The sequence below is a fragment of the Hemicordylus capensis genome, chromosome 3 (genome assembly GCF_027244095.1).
Source record: "Hemicordylus capensis ecotype Gifberg chromosome 3, rHemCap1.1.pri, whole genome shotgun sequence".
Taxonomy (NCBI): domain Eukaryota; kingdom Metazoa; phylum Chordata; class Lepidosauria; order Squamata; family Cordylidae; genus Hemicordylus; species Hemicordylus capensis.
The window spans coordinates 170,951,770-170,978,643 of record NC_069659.1 but is presented as its reverse complement, the minus strand read 5'-3'; the positions used below and the strand labels follow the sequence as shown (position 1 = coordinate 170,978,643).

Genomic DNA, 26,874 nt, shown 5'->3' with positions numbered 1-26,874 from the left:
TCACAGAGGCCATTTGAGCATGCCCAGTGGCCATTTTGTTTTTGGTGGCCATTTTTTTAATTATTTAATTTTAAGAAATTGCGCCCCCCCCTTCAAGTGGCGCCCGGGGCACATGCCCCCCTGCCCCCCCATAGATACACCCCTGGTGGATGCTTGTGCTCGGGAGTTTCATGGAGGCAGAACTTTGGTGTGGGCTTCTTTGGTTTAAACTGTGCACCTGCTAAATGAGGGGTACTGACTCTCCCTTTGAGTAAAACATCTCTGGGCTTGTTCTAAAAAAGCATCACCCAGATCATTGATTAAAGCAACAATGCATTCATGCTAATGGCTGCTGCTACACAGTAGGGATGTGCACGGAACTGGCACCTGGAGATCCGAAGGCACGAGGGGATAACTTTAAGGGCGGGCGAGAGTGCTCTTACTCCTCATGCCACATTTCCCCAGCCGGCGCTGTGTATGCAAATGGCCCAGTGGGGCAGCAGTGTACCTCCCTACTGCCCCGTTGCTTCATCGGACTGGAAGTGGCCATGCACACCAGGAACTTCTGGTCACTTCCTGTCTGAGGAAGCAACGGGGTGGCAGGAAAGTACACTGCCACCCCGCCGGACTGTTTCAATACACAGCACCAGAGGGGGAAACGTGGCCCGAGGGGTAAGAGCACCCTCCCCTGCCCTTAAAGTTATCCACCCACCACCTTCGAACCAGCTTGAATGCCGGTCCACGGAACTGGTTTGGTGCTCCTAGAATGGAGTGCCGAACGATTCCATGCACATCCCTACTACACAGTGCTACTGATTCCTGTGAAAGGCCACCAGCTGTGCCACTGCACTGAGATGGGGACCTTTCAGCCTGACTGGAACATAGGAATATGTGAGCACTTCCGTGGAAAGGGGGTGTATAAATATAATAATAAAGATAGGATTAAGCAGTTACTTGGCTCTTCTTTTAAAACCAAACAAGCAAGTTGCAAATGCTCATTTCCTAAATGAGAGAACTAGATTTTGCATTACAGAGCATGCTTGCTGCCATGCAGATATCTAGACCCTAACCCAGGCTGTGATTAAAAATGAATAAGAGATGCAAGAAGGCAATCCAAACTGCTGAACTAAAAAACAATCCTGCTACTGATCATTTTTCTTATGCCAAAGAAAGAACCTATTCATGATTATATAAACAAATAACAAACCTGACAATACTTTAAGCATATTTGTTCTGTACACTGCTTTCCCTTCTCAAAATATTACAAGGCATCAGTACTGGAAGTAGAGCAAGTATTGGAAGTAGAGCAAGCTTCTTGTAAAGTGCGAATATCCCAGCCAATTTATAACAAAACAAACAAAAAACCCTGATATTTCAGAGAAGTAAGCTTTCACATGTAAGACAAGTATGTTGTAGAAGAATTGCACACAAACAAATGCTCATTTACTCAGACTATTATACTCATTAGACTTGTTTAATAATAGATTAAAAGGATTGCAAATCCATTTAGAAAACAATTCAGTTTATGCTTTCAGTCAAGTGGCTGAGGATTTATTTGAGCAATTCTTATGACTGCTAATGGCGTCTCCAAGCAAAGTCTGGTTTTAACCTTTAAAGCCTTTAGCAGCTCAAGACCAACATGTTTAGCCCCCTCCTTATTGTTCCATTAACAGCCCAATCCAATGCACAGTTAGGCATATCAAAACACACCACTGTCAAAATTATTAAGCTGGTCTCGGAAGTACATTCTTCAGGGTCTACCACCAACCAAGTAAACCTCCCCATTTAGCATCAGTGGCTTGAGTCTTTATAACAACAGCATACAGCATCTCTTTTGTTAACTTCTCCACAAATACAAAATTCTTTCCCAACAGTCTTGCAAATGGTAAGCAAGTTTCTGAAGCAATCAAAGATCTTTTTATTTGGAAAGTCAATATGGTTTGGTCTTTATTTTGAAAGATGTTGATGGTTTGGCAAAACCCATACGTTTGATAGAATTTATAAATGATACTGCCAAAATCTATAATTTTGCATCTACATGTACTAGGATTATAGATCCAACTTCCAATGGAAGCAGTACAACACATTTGTCTGTATGCTGTTTTAAGTAGCTGCAGAAGTGTATTCTTGCCTAACATTGCTTGAGTTGGGGTTCACATGTGGAACAGCCCTTAGCCCCAACCACCACTGATGATTTGACTAACTAAATTGTTTTGGTGATAGCTATGCTTGAAGTCACTTTCTATGATGACAGTCTCTTGTGAGAGGTATAAAAACCAACAACCAACCGGGTTACTCTGCATGTCGCCCAGTGTTTACACTGGGATTCTCTGTGGCAATTGTAAATGGAAGTGCTTTTTACTGGTATAAGATGGTCAGTGATTACACCCTGTCAGAGAGGATGATGACCTGGCCACCATCATCCATGCTGTAGTAACTTGTATTAATTTACTGTACTGCACTCTGTTGGTGGCCATCTTTGATAACTATCTAGAAGACTATTGCATAATGCAGCAGCCAGTCTAATGACAGAGAATAGACACAAATTACATATTAAATATGTTAGCTTATCTTCACTGACTGCCTGTTTTCTACTGTGTTGACCATTAACTCTAGGGATGTGTGAATCGATTCGAGTACAAATCTATTTGTACACAAATCTAGCTGATTCGGGTGATTTGGAGACAGAACAAATCACCCCTGTGGTTCATTGCCTAGATTCGGGTCTAAAGTGAATCGCTCCTGATTCGATTCAAATTGATTCAGGATTCGGATCCCTCCTATTAATTCCCCTAGATTCCCAGCTTTCATTTTTTTCAAAAGCTAAGCTCTAACCCTTATAGAAGTGGAGTTATGGATCAAAATGTGTGGTCACTATTTTTCAAGTGTTTGGATTCTTTGGTGTATAATAACTAATCCCCTATGAGGATTCATTACACACCTTCATTTCTTCTATTCATTTTGACTGTCTTTTGGACAGTGCCAACTGCCATGTGCCAACTACACCCCCCTCTCACCCTCAAGGCAGCAGGGTACTACTCAGTTTATGTTCTAGGGATTTTTTCAAGTGTTTAGTCTCTTTGGTGTCTAATAACCTTTCCTCATAATGAATCCCTATGAGGATTCATTACACACCAAAGAGTCTAAACACCTTAAACATTCCTAAAATATAAGTGGCTTGTGGGTTGCGGGGTAGTTAGAACATGAGATACCACTAATTCTCCATGCCCACCTGCAAAGCAGTGTGGTCAAAACGAACAGAAGAAAGGGAGGTGTGTAATTAAGACACCAAAGAATCTAAACACTTCAAAAATTCCTAAAAAATAAACTGAGTACACCAATGTGTGTGGTGTGTGTGTGTGTGTGTGTGTGTGTGTGTGTGTGTGTGTGTGTAGTTGACACATGGCAGCTGACAGTTGGCACTGTCCAATGACAGTCAAAATGAACAAAAGAAACAAAGGCGTATAATGCTTCTCCTCACAGAGATTTATTATGAGAAAAAGTTATTAGACACCAAAAATCTAAACACTTCAATATTCCTGAAAAATAAAATAAGTACCCCACTGCCTTGCAGGTGGGGGTGGGGGTGTAGTTGGCACATGGCAGTTGACAGTTGGCACTATCCAATGACAGTCAAAATGAGCAGAAGAAATGGTGTGCAATGAATCCACATAAGGATTCATTATGAGGAAAAGTTATTATACACCAAAGAATCCAAATACTCGAAAAATAATGACTGCACTATAAGTAAGTTCAGGTTTTCAAGATTAGCTGGCTGCAAATAAGATTAGCTTCTTAGGGGTTACAAAAGTTTTCCAATGCCCATTCTCAGGCAGTACTTAAATTAATCCTTTACTAGGCTGATGTTGAGGATAGGTACAAAGCAGATACTTGGGTATGTAACACACACACACACGAAAATAAAACAACACTTCTAGCACTATTCTTACTAAAACACTTTCCTCCTAATTCTAGCTACATAAGCGTCAAGCCTGGACTTCTCCCTTTCCCTTGGAACTCAACAGAACCTTGGTGGAACCAACCCCTGCAGTCCCTTGCCAAAGGAACATGCAGACTCACTCAGAGAGACCTTTGTAAAACTCCATAGTTCCTTTCTGCATGAAAAGCATGTGCTCTCTGCAGCAACAAAACCATCTCCTCCACTCAGACTCAAGATGGTAGAATGAAAGGAACAGTTGTTCCTGTCTCCCCCTGGGCAAACCCTTCTTCTCCCCAGACGTCCCTGGAGGCCACCTTAGATCTGCCCATCTTGTTAACAGATTGGAAATGGCCCAGGGTTCCAGTCTGTGAATAAGGGGAAACAGCCTGTGGCAACCTTAACCCTGTAGTTGCTGGCTGGCTGTCCACTACAGTGATCATTAGAGTGGCTTACATTCAATTACACAGAAAATAATCACAATAAAATAGGAATAGCAGGCAGTATAAGGTTATGTTTCCATAGGAAAAGCCTTTTAAAGACAGGAAATGAGGGAGCCATCCTAACCTTCCTGGTCAGGGACCTCCACAGGTCCAGTACTGCCACAGAGAATAACCTGTCACCAAATTTTTGTTAGTGGTGGTAAGTGAGTTAAGCCTCCAAGGCTGATCTTAAAGCCAGGCAGGTTTTTACAGAAGAAGGAAGTCCTTAAAGTGGCTTGGTTCCAGACTGCTTATGATTTTAAAGCTAATATCATTACATTAATATGAGCTCAAGGCATACTTGCAGACAGAGTAGCTGGAACAAAATTGGTGTTATTTGTTCCCGCTGCCTCACTGATATTCTGGCAGCCAAGTTTAAACCAAACGAAACATTCAAATCATCTTACAATATAGTGGTCCCGTCTTAATTAATGCATGAATAATTGATGCCAGGAACTGCTCTAATCACAGCTGGCGTACCAGTCAAAACTGGTAAAAGGTGCTTGTGGCCACAATGGTCACCTGAATATTCAGGGTCAATGCTTGGTCCAGCAGCACTCAAAACTGCATAAGTCTTTCAGGGAGAAAACAACCCAGTCTGATTGAATACTTCAATCCAGAAGCACATCCGCACCAGGAGCACTTCCTTCCTATCTGAATTGGTTTTGTTTGTTTGCCCTCATCCAAGCCAGAAGTGTCTTTGGAGACCAGTTCGGGATTTACATTGGTTCCTTGAGACTAGATGATAGAAATGAAAGGCAGAACTTTATGTTGTCAACATATTGGTGACCCCTCAGTCCAAACCTCTGGATGACTTCTTCCAGTAGTTTAATATAGACATTAACCAGCATGGAGGATAAGGTAGGCCTTTGTGAAACTCCACAGGCCTATGACCATGGGGTATAGCAGCAGCCCCTGTAACAGCAGCATCTGGAACTGACCCCTGAGAAAGACCACACTGTAGAACACATCTTCAGGTCCCATCCCTGAAAGAAAATTCCAGAATGGTATTTGAAGGTTTCTCAAAGGTCAAGGACAATTGACAGGGTTGTACTCTCCATGTCTACCTTCCAGTAAAGTACTTCCGCCAGGGCAACCAAGGCAGTCTCTGACCCAAAACCAGGCCAAGACCAGAATGGAAAGGATCCAAAAAGTCAGTTTCATCTAGAATGAATGGAATTGAGATACCACCACTCACTCCAGAAGCTTACTCATAAATGGCAAATTTAAGGAAGGGCAACAGTTGTTTGCAAAGAAGAGCAAAAACCACTATCTCTTTTAAGGTCCTGAGCGGTACCCCATGCCGTCAGAATACACCTGAAGACAACTATTGCAGAGGACCTCAAAAATTCTAACTAAGCAATTTAATTTTTACTATAGATACACTACTGTAAAATGCAGTGAGTGGAATCTAATAATGAAATGGGCATAAGTGCAAAGACATATAATGGGGTCAATTGACCAAATACTGCTCAGAGCCTTTTTGAACTCAATTATTGTTCTTGATGCCACATAAAGCACAATCCAGTTAATCACAACTGACAATGGAGCAGAATTTAGTTTAAAGGGATTAAGCCCAAACCAATCTTTGTTGTATTATGCCCATATTTCCATAAGACATAGGAAGCTGCTATATACTGAGTCAGACCATTGATCTTCAGATCAGTATTGAAGGCAATCACCAAATCTTGGTTTGTTTTGCCATATGTTTTTTCAGAGCCTGCCATTTCTTTACAGACTGGCAGCGGCTTCGCCAAGGTTGCAGGAGGTTATAGGCAGGAATCTCTCAGGAATCTTGGAGAAGCGGAACTTGAAACCTTCTGCTCTTCCCAGAGCGGCTCCACCCCCTGAGGGGAATATCTTACATTGCTCACATATGTACAGGTAGTCTCCTATTCATATGCAACCAGGGCAGACCCTGCTTAGCTAAGGCAACAAGTCATGCTTGCTACCACAGGACTAGCTCTCCTCTCAGAAAGAAGACAAAAGTGTATGACAAGTATTCCCAATAAATATAAATTTAGTGGCTGACATCCTGATGGTACGCTTGTACAAGTAAAGTTGCAAGAAAATGGTACAGTTGTGCAGACATGGGATTTTTTGAAAATATGCTATAGCATTATTGTACAAAAGTTCCCATTACAACATATGAAGTGTTCCACAGCTTGCACAAACATGTTTGCACTAGTGTAACACTAGTCCAGACTGAAACTCCAGGCTTAGCAAAAGTAGTTAGCACAGCAGCCTTGCTCTAGCACATCCTTCTGCAAGCAGTCCAGATGCCAGCCAGTACTTCAATTTAATCTAATTTAAGCTCAGCTGATAAATGGGTTTAAAGATGCATTTCTTAGACTTACTTCTGAATAAACACAATTAGGATTGGGCTGTAAGGATGACTGCAGATGAGGAACATCAAACAGAGAAGAAATAGCTGAATTGCATGTACAAAAATTGCTCTAAACTACATACTTAATCTTAGCTGTCTTGTTTTGTTGGTTCCTTTAACTTCAACACAGGGGTCAAAATACCTATACAGAGTTAATCACAATGCCAACTAAAATCCAGGCCTCAAACCAGAGAAACTTCATTGTCCTTAGGTTCTACTGAAATCAGGCAAGTTAATCATTTAACCTGAGTCCATTGATTCCAACAGGGCAAAAGCATGAGTAAATTTCTCTGTGCTGGGGTCAATGGGCTTAAATATACATAATTCTTGTAGGACTGTGGCCAGGCAGTTTCTTCCACAACTGAAGTGTAATTCACCTGGATGTCCTTTTTCAAACATATCAACAAAAAACTAAGTCTTCTTGGGTTTGTGTGTCATCTAGACTAGCATTGCACTAATGCAGCAGTGCCTGACATCTGCCTTAACACTGTGCCGTCACATGGAAGGTGGTGGTGGTTTCTAATAACAACCCTTCCTTGTGAGGCCACTGTGCCTCCTGGAAATATATCCTTGACCTTGAGGGTTGCACGACTCTTTGGAACATATCTTCAGGAGGCCACACAGAGCACAACTAGCTGGCAATGGAACAGAGTTTAGTTTAAAGGCCATACAGCTCTCAGAGACATATTTTGACTTCAGAAGGAAGATTGTCAAAAATCACAATGGGCGTCAGAGGGAAGGGAATAGTGCAGTCTCAGGGTGGATGTTGGGCACTGCATTAGTGCCAGTGTTAGTCTGGATATCAGTCAATGAAAGCAGAATAAGAAAGCAATATTTTGATAGGCAGGTGGTTTTGTTTACCAGATTTTTGCAGAGTGCACATAGTCCAAGCAGTGATTACTCATCACTTAACTTCGGTCTTTCAGCTGCTGGTTTATTGAGTTCACACCTCATAAAATAATTCATTGCATCCCTTGAGTTGAGTTTCCCAATGTGTGAAAATAAACTTTCTGGTTCTCTTGTATTTCTGTTATATGTTAAATAAATGTGTTACATATTATCTGTTTGAAGATTTTCCTACTGCCCTCTTTTAGTGTAATGGGAGCTATAGAAGAGTTAGGAAACAAGCTTCACTAACACAAAAAAGACAGCAAATGATACTTTTAGAGTGATTGACTTTAAAATGCAAAAGAAAGGCTTCTCAGAGAGATTACTTCAGCTAATCATTTTAGGCTTGTCTTTGAAGAATGTACCTTCATTTAAAATTGAAAATAAATGCTATTTTTGCTGTTCAGTATTCATGTCAGCCTATTTAGCATATCGGCTATCACAGATACTAGCACATATATTCAACCTTTAGAATTTGTTTTTTATTAATATTGAGGTGTTTGTTATCTAGCTATTAAAATATAAATCACAAACTAAAGAATATTTTGAAATTATAAGTACCGTTCTACCACCAATTATGTGAAAGTACCAATTAATTAAATTGAATTTATGAATCTATATTAGGTACAAGATCACATCAAACAGTCCTTATCTGCTTGGATCTATTCCGTGAAAATACACACCCCTTGTCTGACTTAGTAATTGTGAGTGATTTACTAATGCTTATGAAATAACATTTCTGTCTTGAAGATTATCTACCTGATTAAGACTTTTTAGCTGTATGTTAAGTACACTTGACAAAGTGAAGTATACCTTTTTGGAGAGATATGGCTGTAGACATTACAAAAATTCATTCATCTTCACCGCACTGAATGCAATCCTGCATTGTCTCAAATTAATTCTTCTTCTTTAATTGCATTATATAAACAGAAATGACCTGCTAATTTAAAGGAAATCTATCAGCACAAAATGAATTCTCTCTTATAAAAAAGCCAGATGAACTTGACCTTGTATGAACTTGTTTTGATGTGGCCCAGATGGTAGGCTGCATGCTTGAATAGCGGGCTAGAGCAGAGGAAAAACTAATATAGTAAGATCTAGATTTATTGCCTTTTGCAAATTCCTACCTTGTATTGTCCTTTCAGCATCTGTTCTGCCCCCACTGCGGTCAGCTTCTATCTCTGGGGTCAGAGAGTCTAAAGCACAGAAAGGTAAGGCTGACACATATTTCATTTGAGTCTTAAAGCTTCCTTTTTTCTTTTTTTTACAACCTGTTACTCCAGTCCTGAATTACAATACAATCAACCTTTGCCCTGGTTTTAAATGCTGAACAACAACTGGATGCCAGCACAATAATTTTAGAATAGCAAGATGAATGAAAAACAAATGTTTAAGTACAGTCAAAAACAGAGAGCTGGCATCTCAAAGCAGATAATTTAATACAATTGTCTGGTTCAGAGCTTTCCCCCCATCACAACAATAAAGAAATCACAGTTGCAATTCAAAGGAAAAATCACTTTCAGGGAGAGAAGCAATGTTAATTTTTCTCCCTGTGGTTAAAGAAACTAACCAATAACTATTTTTCCAACATGACCCTGTTTTCTCTCACACCACTTGAACTATGCATTAATCATTCAGATGCAGAAAGCTGACTTCTTACCATTTAGGACCCTGAGATTATCTGTGGAAGCTGCCTGTTTCAGTGTCTGCTCTGCTTGTTCTCGCCGCTTTGTCTCAAATTCAAGTGCTTCCTGCAATTTCCTCTTGGCTTTCTTTTCCTTCTTTAACCTCTTCTGAATTATTGCTGTTGTGGAGAAAAAGATCTATTTAAGTTCAACCCCAAGACCTTAGTTCTAATGTTTTATTTATTTTAAATTCTTTTAAAAATGTTTCTAATGCTATATTTAATATCAAGTGTTTTATTAAATATATCTACTTACACCTCACGTAAGCTAATGTTCATGCTTCAGTCTTAGAACTTTCCACACAGCAAAAAAGAGTTACAATGAGGTATGCCTATCGCTAGCGCAATATCCTGAGCCATTTTTGGAGGAGCGGTATATAAATCAAATAAATAAATAATATCACCAATCATGACATTCTGCAAGAGTTGCTCTACTATTGCAAGCAGAGAGACTAATCCAACTCTTAGGATCAATATGCTGGTATGAAAAAGTTTTAATAAACAGAGAAGGAATATTTCATTGACTCACAAGACATTATGCATAACTGTTTATGAATTCCAGAACTCTATATAGTGTTATGTTATATGAATGCCAAAAACCAAAAATCATTTTCATGTGCCTGCCATTTTGTTTTCCAATTATACTAGCTCTTTAGAGCGAATACTTAATACAGTATTCCTTGCTGCTTGCTTGTTCTTTTCTCTCCCACAAGGTGGAGTTGGCAATGTAGCTACTCCAACTACAAGCAATGTTTAAGCTTGGGTGAGACAGCTTCACTCTTGGAAGTATTACAGTTCACAATCATTTTCTATCCTATCAGCATAAACCACTGAGATAAACAAACTGTGCAATCTTTCAGAGCTTCTCTTGAGCGATGACATGTTTGTATTCCTTCCACGGTACTCAATCCTATTAACTTTCCACTTTTAACCTTCATACTCCTTCTTTTTGGGCATACTGTCATTTGCTCCATTTCTTGCCCTTTGCTGCCCTCCTTCCAACAGGAAGAAGGAGAGTGTATATCATACTGACATCTACAGCAGGACAATGCTCATTGTCAAGTCAGACATTAGACAGATGTATGTTGTACAGGACTGGAGACAAAAATGTATGAACGGGGCTCTCTTACAGACATACTGATTCAGAAGTCAACATGGCAGAAAACCATTACTTGTTATATTTTAGATGCAAGACAGAAGCATTTTGATCTGTTCTATGGTTTATTATAACCATACTGCAAATAATCTTAATGAGTACAAAAAAAGTATAGGTTGTTTTCTGAATTATGTGTTTGCTGTGCCTCATCCTTTGTAAATATGACTGTGAATTTCAGAACTATGGTAAGTAATGCCTCACTATATGCCTGCCCACTTAAGAAATAATATGATGTTAGTTTTATTACAATCATAGCAGCTTCTACAGTCAAAGCAGTCACTAATTAGAGGATAGAAATGAAAATCAAAGGAAATGAGACAAGTAAACATGTCATGTAGCATAACTCGTAAGCAGCATAGTATATATATTTCCCATATAAGGTTCTCGTGCTATTTATTCAAAGCATACATTTTACTACTAGTTCATTAGCTCACTTGTTCACTTACAATCCTGATAAATCAATCCAAAACACATTTTCTGGAAGCAAGTTTTATTGATCTGTATTATGATGCTAAGATGTCTAAAGACTTTCTTTTTAAATTTTATTCTTGTTTGGGGGGTTATTGTAATATTTACAATAGTTTGGACCACAGCATTAATGCTGAGTTAAGGGCAGGAAACGTAGTTAATACAGAGTTATGTCAATAAACCTCTTATATTAAAGGCTATAGGGATATCTACCAAGAAGCACGGCTGTGCAATCTTCATTGACTTCCATAATTTTTAGATCAACCAAGTCATTGACATATCAGCCATGAACCAAGTCTAGACAGCAAGGGCATACAAAGAAGCTGCCACATAACTGCAATTCTTTATAAGCAGAAATATTGTGCAGTCCTACACTGGTGTTTCTGATAAACCCGCACTGCTGCTGGTGTATCAAGAAACACTGGTGTCCTTGCACAAGAACACAGATTCCTAAAGTTGAAAACCTGCACTTCAGGAACACAACTTCAGTTGGAAGCAATGGCAGTTGTGTTCATGAATTGTTGATGCACAATTGGTGCACAACTTCAATCTTACACAAGTTTGCCAGCACTTCCTTCAATGCTCGCAGCTGTGTGGGCCAACTGGAAACATTGGTGGAAGACTGAACAACACGATGGTCATTAGTTTTCAGAAGTGATGTAAGACTTGTTGCTTGGAGTTTGCTACCTGAATGCAAGTATGTCCAAGGTATCCTGGAATTCTACATTTTATGCCTTCTCCAGCAAGCTCTGGTACTGCACACAAATGGAGAAATGTAGAGAGAAGCTGATTTGGCCAGTAGCGGTTCAGGAAGACTCAAGTCTAGCTGATTCGTAATTAATCGAGTGTACATCTTGGTAATTAAGCCAGTTTTACCTGCTTAAATATGAATCCTCTTGCAGAGGTACTGCAGGTCTAACCACAGTTCACATTGCCCCAGCTGTACAATACTATAATATATGTGTTACACATATGCAGAATTTGATGTTTCTTTTCAGCAATAGGCAGGGTTTGTCAAAGATGCATCCTATATCAAGTAATGTTAAATTTCCTAATCATAATATACTGTTGAAAATGCTGAGTATTCTTTTTAACCTTGCTATGCCATACTGAGTTCATGAGCAGAACAAGGAAGATATGAGATTCAAAACCTATAGAATGACCATTAGACCGTCTGTGCAGCAGTGCAGAAGTGATATAGTTGATGTTATAAAATCTTTTAAAAACAAATAATTCTTCATATGAAACCCCATGATATATTAGAGTGAAGTGTTCTTGACTGAAGGAACTAAAGCAAGACCATACATTACTGTTTGTAAAATACTTTGCAAAGTTGAGATGAGGCATGTGATATGCTTGAGACACTCCAACGGAGTGTTTATTATTTTATTATCATTGCTGTTACTTGATCATTACCTCTGTTCTTCTGTTCCACTGCCAACTGTTTTTCAAGTGTTTCCCTCAATTCCCGCTCCCTGAACAGTTCCATTTTGAGCTCTGTCTTTTCCAGCTGAACCTGCTTCTCCTGAGCTCGAGCATTGTCTATGGCAACCTTTAACAGGCCCTGTTTGGAATAAAGCATATCAGAATAATCTTTTGAATTATGAAACCATTGGACCAATTCACAGCTATTCATGTAAAATCCTAATAACCACTTTTTTATAGGATCACTGCCATAGATGGACATAATCACAAGTGGGCATGCCATAAGCAGCCTCTTATCATTCTTATCTCATTATTTAGGGTTCTTTTTAAATGAACAAAACAGACAAAAAGATGCAGTCTAGATTGAACAGGCAAGAAACCAAATTTCATTTTCTGGCTGGCAAGGAACAGGAAGGGATGGAATGAAGAAGAAATGTAATATTAGCAAGCAGATCCAAAACAGTTTGCTTTCCAAAGTGTACAGAGAAGCTCTGTGTAACCAGTGACTACTCTAGCATTGTGCATGTCCAGACACCTTCTCCCATCACTGAAAGCTCCATTTTAGAGCTCCATTGCATGGATGGACCGTATTGGATTGGATTATATGTGTATCCAGGCCCACCAGATGTAAATGGGTTCACTGATCTGGTCTGTCACATAAAATGTAATGGAAAGGGATAGCAGATAATGCATTCTATCCTGTTTATACAAGGGCAGTTGTAGTTATGCAGGGATCACCAAATGAGCACAAAGTAAGTGCAAGTCACAAAAGAGGAACACATTGAGGCTATTCTCACAATTGCCCAAAAGCGGGCTAAGGGAGCCCAGTCCACTTTCCAGTGGACATGTGCTGCAATGGGAGCCACATGGATCCCGACAGCAAACCTAGCGAAATCCCCCCTTGTTAAACAAGGTTAGTGGAGGGAGTGCTCCGCTAACCCCATTTCCCTGATCATGAGTTGCCACGGCAGGGCTCCATGCTACAGCGACTCATGAGAAGACCCCTGACCAGGCGGCTACAACAAGCCTCCTGGCCTCGGGGGAGGGTCTCCCCAGAATGCCCCATGTACTCACACGGGGCATCCTGAGACTTCCTGGGGCCGAGTGGACCCAGATACTTGCTGCCCCTACCAGCTTCATGACAGAGCTGGTAATGGTGTGGGTGACTAATTCGGCTGCCTAGGGCAGGCTCCATGCTCGTCTGTGGGGAGAGCGGGTCAATCCCGCTCTCCCTGCAGAAGCCCTGCAGGCTCTCCACATTGCTCATGTGGAGAGCCTCATTATCTTATAACCAGCAGGCTTATTATTTAGGCTAAGCCCTAAAACACAAGCAATGGTACCCACAAAAAGACTATTTCATGCTATGCCTTATCCATTTTCAGGATACACCAATTGTCACCCATCTGTATTTCACTATACATGAAATACAGTCATCAAACCAATTTGTTTTATCAGCTACATAGTTCTGAAGCTTTTCAAATTCAGTCTTCACAAAATGGTTTCCCCAGATTTCCTATTAATGCAATTTAAAGCTAGCTATTCAGGATGGTTATTTACACAACAATGGACTGTTTTTATAGTTGGGATAGTGGACTGTTCACATTAATTAGCTCCTTCAGATCTTCTAAAATTAGGACATGTATGGGACGTAGTGGCTGACACCCAGACTAACGCTGCACTAATTTAGTAAACAAAGATGCAGACACTTAAGAAGGTTTTGTAGCTAAATAGCTGTTTAATGTTGCACAGTCTCTTGAAGTTTTGGTCTGCTTGTGCAAGCGTTGCACTTGCAAGACAATAATAGCAGATAGCTTTGCATCATTTGCTGTAACATATGTGGTAAGGAAAAGGTTTCACAGCAGGAAGTGTGCCATCTGTTGTTCAAGGGCAATCTGTTGCACTGGTTGAACACTAGTCGGAAACACAAGCTCTCAATTTAGCAGAGCTAGCTAGGGCAACATCCTAGCACAAGTGTGATATGTTTGCACTACTGCAACATTCATCTGGATGTCAGCCAGTATATACACCAGAATTTGGCTAGGGAAACTGGTGCAAAGTCACTTTGACATGGTGAAAATAAATGCTACCTATTCAAAAATAACTTTCAGAAACATTTGTATTTTCAGAGACAAAGCAAGGAGTGCACACAGATGTTCATACAACTACAGACAAATTGAAGGGAAAAGTGGATAGCAATGATAAAAGTCACAGAGAAGCAATTCTTTTCATAATCTATCATTCCTTTTTAGAAGAATTAAATCCTTTGAAGCAAGATTTAGATACAACATACATTTGACCTCACTGGAAATTAATCTGAGACCCTGGTTATAGCCTTGTACGATTTAGAATATTCTGCCCTCCTCTCATCTATATTTACCCAGCTCACACACTCTTTGGTTAGATATACCAAGTGGCAACTGCACAATGTGCATCTAACTTCCTGTAGACCACCAGATGCAAGCACAATTCCACTGCCTACCTCCAGCAAACTCTGGAAGTAGAAATCTCCCCAGGTTAAATGCCACAGATATCTAATGACTGTACCAGTCATTTAGATAAACTGAGATCATTATTTCAAACTAGTATTATATTATAACAAAAAAAGTGTCCCTTGTGGCAAAGTGTCAGAAAATGTTAAAGCTCACAAGAAGACCTTCTTTACATTTTGACGATCCCTTCTTGTTGAACAATAAAAACTAGCTGCCATGGTAACTGCCATCTTTACGCAATCAGCAACATTCATGTACATGTTTCTTCTTCATCAGGAACAAACAATTAGTAACAAATGAAAGAGATCATTACATCAAGTGCCCTTTTAGATCACCCCAATTAAAACTTTAGTTTAGCTGTATTTTAATTCTAACATACCAAATTCTAATTTTCTGCTCTGATTGCTCTTGTTGACTTATCTTTGAAAGATGTACTCGCAGTGCAAAGCCTAGAGATTTATTTAGCAAGATGCCAATGTTGGCACCACTTAACGTGTTGATTGGTTGTATTATCAGTAGCAATGGAAAATAAATTACTATTAAACTATTATTGTCCTTGGCTGACAAAACACAATATTTTTCTGTTCTTTAAATATAAAACAATCATGGATAAACACGGAGAATAATGCTAAACTGCAACACTGATGGGTGTAATTTTATGTTAAGCACCTTTGCAAAGTGTGAAGCTACTAAAAGCATGTTACATTTTCTTTGGATTTCAATTCTATGTCTTCTTCTCCACCCTATTCCCCTAACATATTTTTGAAACACTTTCTTCTAATGTTGTTAATGGTAATGTATTGTCTACTGCTGCTCATTATGCTGAAAAATATTAGCATTTTTGGCTCTGGAGCCCACTAGGGACTCCTTATTACCTATGGAAAATGAACTTTAATTTTTAAATGTTATATCAGGCACATCAGCAGGGCAGCCAACATGGACAAAATTTTGCAGTTGGAGCCAAATGGATGCCAGTGCAAAAGTGTTACTACTGCCAATGAAAAACCCCAATGTGAAATATTTGGAAAGTGTAACCATTAGCCTAAATTCCATGCAGCAGTACGTGAGGAAGGGCTAAAAATGCAGCACCTAAAACCCTCATATGGCAGCAAAAAATGAGCCTTTGAGACACTAACAATAATATTATTTGCTGGGCTGTATGGATTTCTGTGAATTCTACCAAGGATCATCTGTAAAAGATTTCTCAAAACACTTGTATATCAAGCTTGCCACTTCTCTGGTGAATCTTCTGCTCTGATATTAAATCAATGTGAAACTGGACTACAATACTGCATTTAAGGGGCTTAGTTCTCATTCACTTTAATAGCAATGATGCAGCCTAATTGTGTGCAGGATTTGACCCCCCCCCCAAGTTATTTTAAATGATCACTGCTATGTGATTCTCTTGTTATTAATTTCTGATAAATCGTAGAAGAACTTATTTTATTGATTTTGAACGTGCCTCTCCAAATACTCCAAATTATCATGTTATAAAACATCTTAACATATTATGCTAAGAAATTTTTGTTTTTTATAAAATGTCTTGCAGCAAATGACTTACTTACCTGTAAATGCAGTGGCTAATATCCAGATTAAGTTCTATTGTAATTAATAGGTTAGTCATGACTAATTTGTCCCATTAATTTCAATGCGATTACTCAAAGTAACTTAATCTGTATGTCAGCTGTGTGCTTTCTTTATAACAAAGTGCATTTACATCATATTGGACTAACTTCCCTGTACTGTATGTAGGTCAGGCCATTACAAAATGTCGATGGCTAGCCACTACAAGTGGTGGCTTGTCAAAAATTCCTGCTCCACAAGTATATAACATGAAAATGCAAGTGTTACTATCCTACCAGCACACCAAGACTAGTGGTTTATAATATGCCTGGGTAGATTATCTTTCCACAATAGAGGTAACATTTTAGTTTAGCCTTTGTTTTCTTTTTTTGTACAGTTTGAAATATACTGAAGTTGTGCACTACCCCGAGGGCAGGTGGGGGCAGGGGGAAGGCAGCGATGGACCTAGATCTCCCCCAGATGATCAGTAAGGTCTTCTTTGGCATGCCATCACATGCCCATACGAACTGCTTCTCCGTGCAGTGTGGATCTCTGAGGGCTGGGACTTATTTTCGCAGCATGATGAGCTCTATGCGCCCAACTCTGTGTATGCTCAGGCTGTGCATGCTCACACCCTTAAGTAAACCCCCAGCTAAAGGCCAGGGTTAAAAGTTGTGCTAGGCAAGGCAGAAGCGCTGGGTTCAGGAGCGATCCTGGCACTCACACGAGCAGCCTTACACAAGCTGGGCTTCCTCAGCCTGGTTTAGGCTGCGCGTGAGAATAGCCTTATTATGTGGTGATACATCTATGATGTAGGGAAGGATGAAATTAAATATTTGAAAAGTCAGAATTGCCTAGTGTGGAATGGGGAGGAGAACAAGCATGTAGCAAATGGCTACAGCACTAAAAGCAAATTGTCTTGGGCTGGAAAGATCAACACTCTTCAGTTGTAATAACCCACATTTTTAACAACCCACATGTCATTAGGGAAGAGAGCGTGGTATGCCCAGCAGAACTAGTGATACTGTGCTCTTTACGGGGCAGGATGTCTGATTTTTGAGAGCCGAGCAATTTTGACACAACACTCTCATCAACATTCTCTGCAAACTTGAATAGGAGTAGGGCATCTCAACACTTTTCAATGACTTCAGTAGCCAACGGTGAGAGGAGTCAATTGTTCTAAGTATAGAACTACAACCAGGGAGGCAGGCAATTCTTTTCTTGCAACAATCACAAGAAAACTTCTTTTCTTGTTGAAAGCAATATGGTGTAGTGTTGTACATCTGGGTTTAACTACCCAATCATCTACAAGGTTTACTGGGTTGCTCCTGTATCTTTCAGCCTCATTTACATCATAGAGGAGTTGTAAGAATAAATTGGGTCATCCTTATGTACAGAACTCTCGGTTCAGTGGTTTCACCTGAGGCCAGCATCAAGGGGCTGGACCAATTGGGCTAGCTCCAGCCCACCTCCCTCTCATGTTGACTTCCTTTTTCCTATTAGTGTAGCTGCAGTTTAAAAACCCCATGCATCCCCACACACTCAGGAGTGAGAAGGCATCACACAAGAACCACCTCCTCCTCCTTCTCCCGTCACTGTAGCTTCTGAGCATGTGGGGAAGGATGGGTTTTAAATCCCCATTGATCCCTTTACATTCTGAAACTACAGCAGGAGGAGAAGGCAAAGGCAGTGGGTGGCGTGGGGAGTGATAGGGAAGTAAGGCAACATCCACAGGTGGTGGTGGGCAGGTGCCATCATTCTTGAATGACATTCTGTATCTTTAAAGAGCTCGCTTTTGCTCTCTCTCACCCCACGAAACTTTCCCTCCCTCCAGTATTCCATTAAGTAGCATAATCTAGCCCCTGTGAATGCGAATGAGCCCTTTGAGATGGCTACATGCTGCTACCAGTTCCACTTGACTTTACCATTATGTCACTAAAGAAAAATCCCAAATAGGATGATTCTTTTTATGAGTCTAGGGGTTGGGGCAACATGTTACATGCACATGTGTAAAAAAAAAAAGGCATGCTTTAGAAGCAGATGGTGAAAAAAGTAGTGGATGAGAAGGAGTGCTCCCTGCTTTCCCACATCATAGGATTGCACAAACACATATCTGAAACCCATGAGTGGGAGGAAAGTGACTTGGGCCTGATAGGCTGCACAAAAGAAAAGCACTGCTTTGCCTTCAAATATGAAGCTGTTGGGTTTGTTTGTTTGTTTTTAAATACACATTTGGTAGTAACATACAGCTGTACCTTTAGGCTTAAGCTATATGTTATGCAGAGAGTTCTATGATTCTTTCCTTCATTTTTAAAAAAACTGAAACTAGCACTGTGCAGAACCAAAAAAAGGTGGGTGTGCAGAGGTGTTGTATCTTATGTGCTTATCAGTTCCGTTAATAAGAGGTTTGTCCTAGTCAGGATCCTATAGAGAGAGGGGGACAGAGTCAGGAGACAGAGAAGGAGGGGGGGAGGGAGAGGAGTGAAACAGTTGTGTCTCAATATTGTAGCGGTCTTGACTGAACTTACACCCGTTGTCCTGTAGTTGCAAAGGAATCAGATCCAAAAAAGAGGCTGATGAAAGCATTCCCTTCTGGTTGCTTTCACGTCAAACCTGTTCCCCCAAAAACTACTTTTTCTTTCAGAGGCATAAAATGTTTATACGGCCTCTCTGTGTGCACCCTTTGAATCCCAATGCATCCTGCTTTGGGATTTAAAAAATAAAGTGGTGGGAAGAATAACAGAAATCTGTGTAATACGTATAGTTTGAACCTCAGAGTAAAGTCAGATTGATAGCAATAGCAATAGCACTTACATTTATACACCGCTTTATAGCCGGAGCTCTCTAAGCGGTTTACAATGATTTAGCATATTGCCCCCAACATTCTGGGTACTCATTTTACCAACCTCAGAAGGATGGAAGGCTGAGTCAACCTTGAGCCCCTGGTCAGGATCGAACTTGTAACCTTCTGGTTACAGGGTGGCAGTTTTACCACTGCGCCACCAGGGGCTTCTTCTACAGGTGATAATGTAATCAACACATATTCATTATGATGTAATCAACACATGTTCATAATGAAAAATGCTTTGGACTGTGTTTCTGTGTTCCTTTATTAAGGGTTGCCTTAAAATTTTAAAATCATGATTTTAAGTGTCCAAGTAAATACTCTACATTGTTTCTAGTGTTGTATTTGCTTTTTACTATAGTTGCAGCAACAGTTTGAATCTGTACTGTTCACTATCTGTTTGAAATTATGTTATTCAAAATCACTTGATAGATTGTTTCACTGCCTGACTCAAAATGACTATTTCATTCTAGCCAACATGTCCCTATTTATCCATTCAGATGAATGGAAAAATAAGGGCATGTTGGCAGGTATGCTATTTACCTATCATAAATACCCATACAATAAGACAGTTTTACACAACGATATATAATCCTCCTGGGTGCACCTTTAGAATGTGCATCCCGGCACCCAGCTGATTGGCTGGGCGGCGGAAGTGCCTGATAGGCTGAGGCTGAGGTAGCTCACGCGTGGCAGGAGGCCACTGAGCTGCTGCCAGGAGGTGGTGGCCTGCGCACCCGCCAGGGTCAGGAGGCAGCTGGGCCGCCAGGAAAAGGCAGCGGCAGGAGAAACCATGAGCGGGGGGGCGGGAGAGAGAAAGGGGCTGAAGGTGGGGGGAAGAGTTGAATTAGGGGCGCAGACGCTATGCGCCCAGTCAGCTAGTTTTATATTATTTATTATAATGTATATCATTATTATAATGTATAGCCTGTCTTCTTACTGTGAACTGAGGCTAAGGCAGATCACATATATGATTAAAACAATAAATAAATACAACAATAAAGTTAAAAATAGCAGCATTTTAAAACTCTGCATGTAACTTTCCTTTCTCATTAGCATTCTGCTGAAGAAAATTTCATTCTCACAAATGTTTGCAGAAGGCAGATAAAAAAAAGGGCTGAATACAATCGGTACTAAATTGCAGCTTTTGTTTGATATAATGCTTGCAAATTATTTGGCAATATTCTTATCTTGTTGCAGTACAGGAAACTCCCCAGTGTAAATGCAATCTTCATATGTGACTTCATCTTACAGGTTTCTTCTAAACTGTAGCATCAATAGCATTAATTGTGTTCACAAAGAGAATATTTAGTATTTTAAAGTTTGCCTGCAAACTAACAAGAATTGAGTTGTATCCTCATATATTCAGGCTCAACGAATTCATCTTATTCCTTCACTAGCTTTGTTCGTATTACATAAAGGGCTCATAATGGAGGCACTCAGTTAAACAGGGCTACAAACTGGTTTAAAAAGTTTTTGTTGATTAATTATACATTTTAACCAATTAATCAATTTATTAAACTAATTATATCTAAATCAATTTCAGCCATATGAGCCCCTACTGCAGCATGGATTAATACATCTCAAACACAGATTTACTACCTCAGTAAGAACTGGGCCTTGAAACCATCTCAAAGAAAAACCAAGAATACTTTTAATTCAAAATTAAAATTTGGCTTTGCTAATTTAAATGAATCTCAAATGATTTAAATGAATCTTTTTTTAAAAAAAAAATCTAGTGAAGTTATAGCTGAATAGCCTATGATTAAATCTTGCAGCCCTAGTTAAAAAAAGAGAGATATCAATTTTCCAATTTGGTTACTAATAAAGAACAGCTATTGACATAAAGACAACATAATCAACCACAGTGACTTGGCACCCATATTCAAAATCAATTAACACCTATCAGGTGCCCTTTAACTTCTTTTAACCAGTCCTTGCTACAAATTAAATGGAACTTAGGCCAGCGCCAAGTACACTGAGTCCTGTCAGAATCTCAGAGGAACAGGCAGAATTCTGCCCTGTACTGTGAATAGCTCTGGAAAAAACAATTCTGAGAAGGAGGACTATTTCTGGTGCAGAACCACCAGTTGTTCCACCAGTTCAAAAACTGCACTGTGAATATCATGGTATTTCACTAGCAAGTATCCAGTAATACTTAACCCTCATTAGCTGCTCTAGGAATAGAGGGTAGATGTAAAAAGCATGCTAGTCAAAATAATAAAACTAAGCTTGGTTTTGTTTGTTTTACCTTCTGTTTGCTACCCCAGTCACAGTGATGCTAAAACTGGATACTGTAATTGTACTTATACCTACATATATTATTACGTGCAAATGAGAAACAGTTTTAACCTGTCGGAAATTCTGTATTTACCTTGCACACCTCTCTACTCTATTTTCCTGTACTATTATGAATTTCTGACAAGAATAACACTCCTGTTTTTATGAACTGACTGTGATACTATACTTTATGGATTATGATTATATAAATTATCTGGATATAGCTCTGTCTACCTGTATAAATAAATCCTGATGTGCAGAACAGATTTCTAACACTTCAGCAGATTGGATCAAGCTTGGAAGTTCTCCACTAAATGCAATGAAGCCACTTAAATGAAGCGCCTTCCTTCCTTCCTTCCTTCCTACCAGTCTTTGTTGATATAACTACTGTTAATGTTCTTCTGTTACTTCTACTGGAAGGCTTTAAAGAAGATGAAACTTCATGAAAAATAATCAGGTGGAAATTGAGGCACACAGCTATGTGATGACTCAATTTTTTCTGCATGACTGTTGGTGCATGTGACACAGAGCCATGTGGTGGCAAAACTTCCATCTGCCATACGAAGGATCCGCATACATGTAGGCAGCCCTCCCACCTCCCTTTTATCCTCCTAATCTCTCTGGAGCTACCATACCGTATAATATGTTAGTTAAAACCTTGAATAATGTTTGAGTCAGACTGCAGTATGCATACAATAGACAAGCGGACTGCTATATAGGAAATCTGCAGAAAGTTTGGTAATGCCTTTGAAGTCTAATCTTTGAAGGTAGTACTGAAATGAGCTTATTTGTAACAGAAATGCTGTTCTATGAATGCCTTTTATATTAAGGCATATTTTCCATAGATTAACATGTCATTTCCACCTTGGCATTAAGGCAGTTTAAAATAACCATTTATTACTGCAGGTTTTCTGTATTTAGCACCATCAGGAAAGTTAAACAGATCACTACAAATCACTGCTTTGCAACAGAAAGAGCATTCTAGACAACATACTTACATCACTTGCATCTAATTCAGTATCAGTTCAGCATTATAAACTGTATTTTATGTACTACATTTAAATAGGTTTATAAACTCATTTGATTACCCTGGTGTCTTTAATACTTCAAATTCTTTCAGTCCTATGAACTAGTGAAAGCTCAATTGATTGTATCGATGTAGACAATTCAGTGACTGGTTTATCTGTGTTGTTTTACACTGATCTACAAGGAAGTCCTACCTGGATGTTAGTCAGAAGGGTTTCTATAGAGGACAAGCCATCAGGAAATAGAAAAGGAGATGGAAAACCTGGAGGTAGCGGCTGCCCATGCCCAGTTAGCGAAAGTTTGTCAAGGCTGTCTCTTGCGGTTGGTGTAGAGAGCGGGGTCTCATCTGTATGTGATTGAAACAAAAATATAGAACAAGTTACGCTTGTCTGTTTTTATTAGACCTCAGTAATGGCTTCCCTAGTGGTTTCCAGAACATTTATTGCAAATTGGTTCCTGCTATCAGGAGAAAATGCTTTCTGCTGAATTTTCTTTAATGAAAAAGCTGTGGAGATACAACAAGATAACATTAATGAGTAACTTTATAAGCCTTTTAAATGCAGTCTCTAATGAGACTGAGTTTACAGTGCCATAGAATCTTTTAAAAACAAATATTATCTCACATATACTTGTGATAATATATTTAGACTGACTTTATGGGTACCTTCCCAATTATCCAATTTTAGTCTGTGTGCTGTTGGGATTGACAATAGAATATTTCCTAGTATGATACATATTTTATATTTCAAGGGTGTGTTTTATGTGAAAATGATTCTCATTTAGTTAACCTATAATCAACTATCTCCTTGATCCAGATAGGGCATGCAAAAGTAAACCTCCGTGTGCAAATCACCTGCTGGGCTGGGTTTGTACACACATAAAAATAACTGCTATGCAGGAAAGAAAAAGTTCTGCATCCAGTATTGGGAATAAACACAGTCCTTCAGCATTGCATACTTATTTCTAAAGAGATGGATGGTAGTGTCAGTTCTGACAGTGCCAAACAGCTATGCTGGAGGTGTGTGTATGTGTGGGGAATTTATTCCAGGTATGTCATTTTATTTAACAATCCTTCAACAACATCTGTGTGTTGAAATGAGGCTTCTTGCATAACAGCGTACATATTGCTGCGGTAAGCATGGCAATCTGGGGTTCAGATTAAGACTGTTGAGATATCTGATATATCCTATATATATCAGCAGCTAAAAGCCTTCTCCTCAGATTTAGATGATTATAAGGGAAGAGGCTCCACCCCAAAGAGTCAAATCATTCATTAATGTGTATTACAAATGTAGGCAAAACAAAATAAAATGTATTATATTACATAGACTTCAAATCTGTCTGAAATTTGATCAGAACATAGCACTCAACAATTAGATGTGCCCTACCAAATTTCTGATATTTTGGATTAATAGTCTGATTTCATGTATATTTAGAATGTTCAGGGCTTATAACGGCAGAACACTATTTGATTTATTCACCTAAACTATAAAGTAGTGCCTGCATACTTCCTTATACTGATTTCATTCACATACCTGTCTAATTACGGATATTATCTGCTTGTGTAATCCTCATTTTAGTTAAGTTTTAAGCACACACATTTCAATGAAATGAAAATTTACTTAACTGAGTAAATTTGGTTGGAACATGCTTTCTGACTATTACTGATGGATTAATTGATTGATTGATACCACCCCATATACCCCATGTATATACAGGTGAAACTCGGAAAATTAGAATATTGTGCAAAAGTCCATTAATTTCAGTAATGCAAATTAGAAGGTGAAACTGATATATGAGACAGACGCATTACATGCAAAGCGAGATAAGTCAAGCCTTAATTTGTTATAATTGTGATGATCATGGCGTACAGCTCATGAAAACCCCAAATCCACAATCTCAGAAAATTAGAATATTACATGGAACCAAGAAGACAAGGATTGAAGAAAAGAACAATATCGGACCTCTGAAAAGTTTACAGTGTACTGTGCTTGATTGGCCAGCAAACTCGCCTGACCTGACCCCATAGAGAATCTATGGGGCATTGCCAAGAGAAGGATGAGAGACATGAGACCAAACAATGCAGAATTGCTGAAGGCCGCTAATGAAGCATCCTGGTCTTCCATAATACCTCATCAGTGCCACAGGCTGATAGCATCCATGCCACACCGCATTGAGGCAGTAATTGCTGCAAAAGGGGCCCAAACCAAGTACTGAATACATATGCATGCTTATACTTTTCAGAGGTCCGATATTGTTCTATTCTTCAATCCTTGTCTTCTTGGTTCCATGTAATATTCTAATTTTCTGAGATTGTAGATTTGGGGTTTTCATGAGCTGTACGCCATGATCATCACAATTATAACAAATTAAGGCTTGACTTATCTCGCTTTGCATGTAATGCGTCTGTCTCATATATCAGTTTCACCTTTTAATTTGCATTACTGAAATTAATGGACTTTTGCACGATATTCTAATTTTCCGAGTTTCACCTGTACCACCTCATATAAAATCTCTGGGCACTTTATAAATTAAAACACATCAACAGTTAAAACCTTAAATAAAACAAATTAAAATAACCATCAATAAAACTTTAAAACATTATAAACGAAAAGCCTAACAAAATAGGTTCATTTTCAAAAGTTACTTAAAAACAGTCAGAGTTGAGGAGGTTATGATTTCATTTGCAAGCATGTTCCAGAGCCCTGGGGAAACTGTCAAAAATGCCTGAGTTTGGGTCACCACCAAATGAGCTGGTAGTAACCACAACCAGACCTCCTCTGATGATCTTAATAGGCAGCGGGATTCATGAAGAGGTAAATACCCTGGGCTGAAACCATAACTAGCACTTTGTATTTTGCCCAGAAACCTATTGGCAGCCAGGGCAGTTCTTTTAAAACAGGAGTAACATGGTTTCTTCAGGTAACGCTGGAGTCCAGCCTGGCTGCCACATATTGCACCAGTTGCCGTTTCCAGACTACAAAGGCAGCCCAATGTAGAGTGCATTGCAGTAGTCCAGTCTGGATGTTACTAGCATATGCACCATTTTTAAGGTAGTTTATCTGAAGAAATGGACGCTGCTGGCTGATAAAACACACTCCTGGCCACTGCCTCAGTCTGCAATATCAGGGAGAGGTTTGGGTCCAGAAGTACTCCCAGACTATATACCTGTTCTTTCAGGGAGAGAGTAAGCCCATCCAGAACAAGCATATCTAAACCACTTCCTAAGTTCTGACCTCCCACATTGAGTATCTCCATCTTGTTTGGATTCAACTTCAGTTTGTTCTCCCTCATCCAGCCAATTATCAATCCCAGGCAGGCATTTAGACGGGGCTAAGCCATTTCCCAATGAAGATGATATGGAGAAATGGATTTGGGTGTCATAAGCATATTGATACCACTCTGCACCAGATCTCCTGATGATCTCTCCCAGCAGTTTCATGTAGATTAAAACAACAACAACAACAACAACAACCACTGGAGATAGAATGGAGCAGGGCTCCATACAACAGCTCTCGCTCTGAAGATCAACAATCTCCAAGTGGCACCAAATGGAATCTACAGTAGGAGCTGAACTTCTGCAAAGCAGTGCCTCCCACTCCTAACACCTTCAGGCAGTCCAGAAGGATACCATGGTAGATGGTATGGAAAGCCATCAAAAGAACCAAGAGGGCCAACAGACTCACACTCCCCCTGTAAATTCCTAATTGGAGATCATCCAACAGGCCAACCAAGGCAGTCTCCACTCCATAGTCCCCCACAAAGCCTATTTGAAATGGGTCCAAATAATTTGCTTCTCTCAAGACTATCTATTAGAACATCCCTATATGTCTGCTGCACACACAGATTTCTTGTTCCACCATTGACAAAAGGTGGAACCTTTTAAACTAAGTGGCAGGGCGGCGGGGGGAGGTAAACATATACATCATCACTACCATGTCTGCAATACTTCAAAGATTCTCTTACATCCTTTTCTGGAATCAACAGCAAGAATAACTTAAACATTCTTTAAATGACACTAAATCACACTCATTCCACACAGTGGCTAGTCACTTGTAGTGATAAACAGTAACTGCATCAAACTACAGTGCAGGAATAGAGACCTGAACTTATGTTGAACTTATTTTAATGAATGTTAAACTAAGGAAAAATAATCTGACATAAAATGACTGGGTTTTTTGATGTCCCGTGTGAAATAAACTTTGAGTGTGAATAAGTTTGAAGCAAAACAAATGTACATATCTCACACAGGAAGAATGGATTTTT

General features: G+C 39.5%; 1 protein-coding gene across 6 annotated transcripts in view; it reads right to left on the bottom strand.

Annotated features, from left to right (window-relative positions):
- The window catches only part of DACH1 (dachshund family transcription factor 1), a 553,005-nt gene that overhangs the window by 37,909 nt on the left and 488,222 nt on the right, over positions 1 to 26,874 (bottom strand). For all 6 annotated transcript variants that reach the window (XM_053307879.1, XM_053307882.1, XM_053307883.1 and 3 more), the window contains 4 exons: positions 22,803 to 22,954; positions 12,397 to 12,544; positions 9,333 to 9,476; positions 8,800 to 8,868 (listed from right to left, as the gene is read on the bottom strand). In XM_053307879.1, coding sequence (XP_053163854.1) covers positions 8,800 to 8,868; positions 9,333 to 9,476; positions 12,397 to 12,544; positions 22,803 to 22,954 — 513 coding nt within the window. The remainder of the gene's footprint in view (positions 1 to 8,799; positions 8,869 to 9,332; positions 9,477 to 12,396; positions 12,545 to 22,802; positions 22,955 to 26,874) is intronic.